Source organism: Ahaetulla prasina, chromosome 3, assembly GCF_028640845.1.
Source record: "Ahaetulla prasina isolate Xishuangbanna chromosome 3, ASM2864084v1, whole genome shotgun sequence".
Taxonomy (NCBI): domain Eukaryota; kingdom Metazoa; phylum Chordata; class Lepidosauria; order Squamata; family Colubridae; genus Ahaetulla; species Ahaetulla prasina.
Window position 1 is genome coordinate 105,925,454 of NC_080541.1, and position 7,061 is coordinate 105,932,514.

The following is a 7,061-nucleotide window of genomic DNA, read 5'->3' on the forward strand; positions in this document are numbered from 1 at the left end:
AACTGCCCAGTGTTTGAGCTACCTGTAAAAGTAAACAGGTAAACACTTCCCCACTCCTAGAGGGCACTTGTCTTGAAGTACAAGCACTTGTGCTGTGTACACGTACCTCTCCTTTTCAGCCTCTTTGTTCAATTGTTCAAATACCACCAGCACCACCCGGCTACTTTAATTCCAGGGCTTAGGATGGCCAGCATTCCTGGCTTCTTAATCTGTTGGGCAGACATCCTTACTAGACTCATGTCAACACTCTAGAAGCACCAGCCATTTGACTTTTGTTCATTCATTCTCAGGTTTATTTACTTATATGACTATGAAAAGCAATTTTAAAAAGGGGGACACACAAACGAATGTTTTCTTTACGTTGCTTGTTAAGGTGCTCTTTAATTACCCAATAAGGATACAATATTCTAATCTAATTTTGATCTTTCCCTAAAACTTAGAACACTAAAAAAATGTCCCTACAATCTGAAACTGGCTACTTTTCATGTGTGCAAGTTGGCCATTTCCATCAACATCACCACCTAAAATTCCCAGTCCATTGGAGTTCACATATGAAGGGTGTCAAGAAAAAAATGGGAATGTAATTTGAGAGAAAATATAGACCCACAAGTTTCAGCTCAAGAATCTCTGGAGATTTAGTAGACAGCATTAATTATTCCACAGTAATCCACAGTCCCGGTTCAAAGCTCAGATGGGACATCGCATTTTGGAATAAATCATCCTATGAAAGGAAAGCTAAAGAAAAATGTCTTTTAAGTTGCATAGTGGATAGCCTGAGTAAGAGAAAATTGTTTAAAAGAAAAGGAAGCTCAAGAGAAAGCCTAAATCCCATTTAGAAATAGGGGGAAAAAACAGGTCTAGAAGAGAAGTTCTTATTCAGAATGCTTTAGCATACTGATTAAAAATACATTGTATAAATGCATCTAAACTTAGTTTTTCTTTGCCAAGGCTTGCTACTTGCTTAGATTTTCACCAACCTGCCTCAGTTTTTCAGACCAGTCAGCCCTGTTTCCAGCCAAATTGGGATGTTGTTGTGTATTTTGGTCTGCATGAGGCATTTGTATCCATCCTTCCCTCACCCACCACATCTCAATGGGGTGGAACTTGCCTTTGTGTATTATTTCATGTGTCCATAACTAAGATCCCATGACTTCTCTCCCTTCCCCTCTATTATTACTGGAAGGGCTCAAGGTGCTACTAGTGGGTGCTACAACATACTAGTCCACTAAAGCTTTGCAGTAGATGCTTACTGGAAACATGCAAGAAAGCAAACTAGAGAGGACGTTACAGGAAATAAAATGTGTGTTGATTGTGTTGCTGCTTTTCATACCATTTATCTGCACTTGTGGGAACTTTCTGTGTAAGGTAGACTTGCATGCAAGCCTCGTGGATTGAGTGGGGGTGGGGGTCAAAGCATTGGGGATGGAATTATGACTTATTGCAGGTCTTTTGTGTACAAAAGAGAATGGCTGGTCACAGTCCAGCTGTGTTGCTTAGTCGGTGTATGTGCTTCTCAATGGCCTATTGTCATCCCCATTCCAAGGGCAGCTGATTAATGTTCTCTAGGAGCCCTGATTTTCCCTTAGGAAAATATTTGCTTATCAGGTGGCCGGTGGGAGCAGATCTGTCCGAGTATATCACATGAGGAGCATGTGCTCCCAAGTGTAGCTCCCAGGAGGTCTTTATTGATATATAACTCAACAAGTGAGATTTCTCTCTCCCTCCCCAAGTTGTAAATGTAATCAAGGGTTCAGAAGCCCAAGCATCAAGAGATCTATCCCATCAAAAGGAGGAGGAGAAGGAGAAAACAGAAAGAGTATTGATCCAAAAACAAACTCCTAGCCAGCCTGTGGAAAGCCCTATGCAAAAAAAAAAAAGATGCTTTCCTCACAGTTCTTTCTTTCCTCGATCTCTGCTCTTCCTCACCTCTCCCCTTCTTGCCACAAGTTAGGTTGTTTAGAGAAGGGACCAGAATGGCCTGGCAACATGATTTACTTATATCTGTCTTTTTTCTTCTTTTGCTATTTGTAGTTGTATGCTGCAACTGGCATTTCCTTATTTCTTTTGGAGCCTGGGCCTGGCTCCAAGGTAAAGAAAGGGGTATTCCACTCTTTCCCATCTTAAAATTATATTGCAATTTGAAAGAACAATGGGTTCTTTCTTTATTTGGCTACTTAACAGTTACAATTATTTATTTATTACATTTGCTCCTGTTAATCCTCCTGTCATTTAGAGAACCCCTCATAACCATTGTCTTGGTGCTGCCTCCCAGTATTACAGCAAGAGCATTATAGCAAATATCTAGTTTGTTTTAAACTTTGGGGCGGCCTTGTCTTGATTTTAAAGACATATATATGTGCGCCTGGTTGTTAGATTCCCTTCACCCACCGTTCTTGGTTCTCACTACACCCGAAGAAAAGGCTGTGTATCAATTGAAAACCTGGTCTTGCCCTGAACCGATTGTTGCTGCCGCTCCCCCTCCCCCCCTGTGATTTATTTATTTATTATTTTTACTGGAGTGAAAAGAGGAGACCAACTAGGAAGCATCCACATGAAGGGGTTTTCCTTAATATTGTGGCAAGATTCCGAAATGAATGAAGAGATAGTCCATTGAAAGGCGTTGAATGCCATGACAACTAGGAACAACCTCAGATTTATTCCAAACAGTTAGAACACATTGAAAGAGGGCGTCAATCATGTATTATTTCGCCAGTGAAATAAATGCAAAACCTGGTCTAGGACAAAGGCTTCCAACAGAAGCCGGACATTTGTCTACATTTCGCCCATTGTCCGCAGCTTAGCAATCGGTTTGTATTTGTGTTTGCCCGGGTCCGACCACCCAGGATGCGCTCAGGGACTTGCTTTAAAAGAAGAAGAAAACACCCGAAGCATTGTCATCCGCCTCGCATACGAGATGGGAGGCGAGGGGGGGCACACGGGGAAATATACTGATCAACGATCTTTAATTGCTTTGGGAGAGGATTTCTCTGATTTCGCCCCCGCCCCCCCCCCGCGCACACACACCCGTCTATCTGCGGTGTACTGGTCATCGCCTAAGAAAGTCAAGAAGCCCTGTCTCTTGGTCACCTCCCAAAGAGCTAGAGGACTTTGGGAAGAGGGGCAACCCCATCTGACTTCCTTTGTAACCCTTCTTCCCCAAGAAGGCTAAGTCCTAAATTGCCCTCTGCACGGCGGCCAGCGCTGCCACAGCGCAACCCCACCCAGATTCCCTCGGAGATTAACAGCCCAGCCTGCTGGACTCCGTCTCCGGCCCCAGAGCAAGAGGCAGCCCGAAAGTTCACTTTAAAGAAGAGGGGGAGGGAGAAGGGAGTCGGATAGAGCAACGGAAGGATTACAACCACGAATCTCTGAGGATTGGACTAAGATGCAGGGAATGAAGGCAGGCAGGCAGGCAATAAACAAACAGACAAACAAACAAACAAATAAATAAATAAGAGTTTAGCTCCAGCGAAGACCGAAAATGTCTCGTCCACAGGTTTATTTTCTTTCCAGTATCCTTAAGATGCTATCTGAATAAGCAGCAATACTATAGGCTTGGGGGGTGTGTGTGTGTGCGTTATATAAGTGTGAAAAATGCAATCGCAATCTATTTGCAACTTTGCTTAAAAGAATGTCTTTTAATCTACAATCTCCTCTTGAATTCAGGCACTGGCTACTATAGAGTCATTTCCAGATTAATCTCTTAGAAAGCGAAAGGCTGAAACAAATTACCCTTGTGCAAATATTTTTTAAGAACCCACCAAAAATCGTTCGACTCTCCAAAAGCAGAATGATCCTCTTTACTGCTAGTTTAGCTTATTTCGGAGCAAACTGGAATCAATTACTTGCTGTTTAATTTCTAACACTCATCCTTAAGCCTCAACCACAATATTGACCTAGGAGGTTTACATAAATTGGGCTTTTGCCATCCCAACAACATCTTTTGGTAACAATCAAGAATTTGAATAGATTTCTCCTTTGCTAGTCTCTGCTGTCCTTTAGGTGGTAGTTTAGTTCAAGCCATTGCACAATTGTCAATTTTCCAGTTTGCTTGCAAATAAAGGAGCGGGGGAGGGGAGGATGAGCAGTTATATGTCAGTAATAAAATGGAAAATGAACGCAAAATTGCGTTCCGAAGTGTGTGTGTGAGAGAGGGGGGAGGGGATATTTCAGAAGCAATTTGTTAAAACGTATTTTCAAGTATGTGGAATATCTAGCTACTTGGATCGCCTTTGTATGTAAATACTGTGTAGAAAAGGCCCTCCCCATCTTTGTAATTAATTGACACGTTATACCACTCATCATGTGCTACAGCACCAATGGTGGAGGCTCACCTCCCTCCCCAAAAAACCCCACAATTTCACATCTGCAAACACTGTCTTCATCCACTTGACTCCCAAGACCCGCCCACACGTGGCCAACCTTTTGCGTTTAATGCATTTTCAACCCCCCCTCTTCTCCCTCCTCTCAGCAGGTTCATGTACGAAGACCAACCTTATATGGACAGCCCGTCTCAGCAATGGCTTGTTTTTTTCAAGGAGGCACCACCAGCGCACTGGGCTTAAAGCAGACCTTCAAGTAAATGCATGTTGGCATTTTTCCTGGAGTTACAAAGTCTTGAGGAAGCCCGCGTCGGCCCCCCCCACCCGGGTTCCCGGGTTCTCCGCTCCCCAAGCCTGAAACTGCAGATAGTATATGCCCAAAGACGGCAGCTGATTTTTGTGTCCCCCCCCTCCACCCCACACCACCACCCCAGCCTTTCCGTTCTTCTTTCATCCCCATCCCCCATCCCCCCCTTTCCTCTTCTCTCTCCCACCCACCCCCTTTCCCGGTGAATGTTTGGCGAACCAAGAGGATTGACAAACTGGTCCTTCAAAGTTTCCTGCATAAAAATTGACCAGAATATGTCTCTAACCAACACAAAGACCGGCTTTTCTGTAAAGGACATCTTGGACTTGCCTGACACCAATGACGAAGACGGATCCATTGCGGAAGGGGGGGAGGAAGAGACGGAGGGCTCGGAGTCCCCCCAAAAGCCGGGCGTTTTGGGGACAACCGCATTGGACGCTGTTCAGACGCTGCCTCTGAAGAACCCCTTTTATGACAATACTGATAATCCCTACACGCGTTGGCTCGCCACCACCGAGAGCATCCAGTATTCTTGTAAGTAAGCAAACTTACACATTGGGGTTCCCCCTTATTGTGAGCTTGCTCCCCCACCCCTCCAACCCCAGACTGGATGAACCGTGCTAGCTCTTGTTACTTTTTCTCCGCCAAATTGGTTGTCTTTTAAAGTTCTTTTTGAAATAAGAAACTAAACATAAAGGGTTTTCTTTTCTAAAGATGCTAATAGGATAAATAATAGGGTTGAATCCTTATTTATTTAGGGTTTTGAGGGGAGGGGCGAAGAATACGAACTAAACCCATCCTAAATAGATTTTAAAACTCCCCTCCAAATCAGCTGCTTTCTCCTCTCTTCCCCGAGTCCTCCTGTCTAGTTTTCTAACTAACAGAGCATGCTTTGTGGGGAAATTTTGGATGGCCTTGCTTTAGACGTTTGTAAATCGCCCCAGGCTCTGCTGGATCAAAGGATGGCTTGTTGAATTGTCCTTTAAAAATCAATCCACGTAGCCCAGAAAGAAGAAATCCATTCTGTTTGTTTTTAAGGGAATTGTCCGAAGTCCAGATGCTGTTTTAAGAGAAGACATTTCAATCTAGGGAAGTTCTCCTCCGCATAACTCTCATGTGCAAGAGAACTGTGGACTGCGCTCCCTATGATTAGTTTTAAAAACTGGGTTGTTCCACACCAAAATATTCTATATTTAAGTTCCTGCAAAATTACTAAAATTTATGCGTTTTGTCTTTATCTTCTTTTACATTTCTGCACGTACCTTTTCATGTGCGCTCTATGTGTACAACACGAATTAATAGAAAGAAAAATAAAGCGCACAATAATCACAGAGAAGGGAGGGAGAAGGAGTGTGTAAACATGATAAACAAACATCGGAGGTCGATGTTAGGCTCAACGCGCCATCCAAATATTCAAAGGGAGGCGAGCTTTCCCCTTACAAAACGATTCCGTGGCGAAGACGCGCCTTTCCCACCGGGCAGGGACCAAGAGCTCCCGCCCGTTGGCAAAGGGCCCCGGGACTCCCCCCCCCAGGCCAGCCAAGCAGCGAGCCGACGAGCAGCAGCGCCTGGCGGGACCCCGTGGTGGGGAAGGGGGAGTCTGCTGTCCTACCCGGCCGCCCCCCTCTTTTCTGAGTTGTCTCCTTTGTGGCTTTCCCCACAGTGCACGGCTTGACGTCCAGCAACTCCCAGCAGGACTCGGCGTCCAAATCTCCGGAGCCTTCCGCGGACGAGTCCCCGGACAACGACAAGGAACCTTCGAGCAACGGAGACTCGGGGAAGAAGCGGAAAAGGCGGGTGCTTTTCTCCAAAGCGCAGACTTACGAGCTGGAGAGGCGCTTTAGGCAGCAGCGGTACCTCTCGGCGCCCGAGAGGGAGCACCTGGCCAGCTTGATCCGCCTTACCCCGACGCAGGTGAAGATCTGGTTCCAGAACCACCGCTACAAGATGAAGCGGGCCCGGGCCGAGAAAGGTATGGAAGTGACTCCTCTCCCCTCCCCGCGACGGGTGGCCGTGCCGGTTTTAGTCAGGGACGGCAAACCGTGCCACACGCTCAAAGCCCAGGACTTGGCTGCCGCCACCTTCCAGGCGGGCATCCCCTTCTCAGCCTACAGCGCCCAGTCTCTCCAGCACATGCAGTACAATGCCCAGTACAGCTCGGCCGGCACACCCCAGTACCCCACAGCGCACCACTTGGTACAAGCCCAGCAGTGGACTTGGTGAACGCTCGGGAGGCCCAGGACTCGCGGGTGGATCGAGGGCCGGTCCGACTTCGGGGCGGGTGGAGGGCCAAGGTTGAGTTCGGGAGGGGCTTGCTTCTTCCTTCTTTGGGGCGGGGGTCGGTATCCATTCTTCGGGGGTGTTTTGTGCTCCATGTTTACAAGAAAAAATGCGACGTTGCTACTGGTCTTGTCTACCTACCGACAAATTTT

General features: G+C 46.3%; 1 protein-coding gene across 1 annotated transcript; it reads left to right on the forward strand.

Moving 5' to 3' along the window:
- The first annotated feature begins 4,904 nt into the window (after window positions 1-4,904).
- NKX2-2 (NK2 homeobox 2) lies at window positions 4,905-6,860 on the forward strand. Its single transcript, XM_058178107.1, has 2 exons — window positions 4,905-5,163; window positions 6,293-6,860. The coding sequence occupies exons 1-2, from the start codon at window positions 4,905-4,907 to the stop codon at window positions 6,850-6,852; spliced, it is 819 nt and encodes a 272-aa protein (XP_058034090.1). The 3' UTR covers window positions 6,853-6,860.
- The last annotated feature ends 201 nt before the right edge of the window (window positions 6,861-7,061 follow it).

Coding starts and splice junctions, on each gene's coding strand:
- NKX2-2 (XM_058178107.1), top strand. CDS start 4,905: ATGTCTCTAACCAACACAAAGACCGGCTTTTCTGTAAAGGACATCTTG. Junction 5,164..6,292: donor CGAGAGCATCCAGTATTCTT/GTAAGTAAGCAA, acceptor CTTTCCCCACAG/TGCACGGCTTGACGTCCAGC.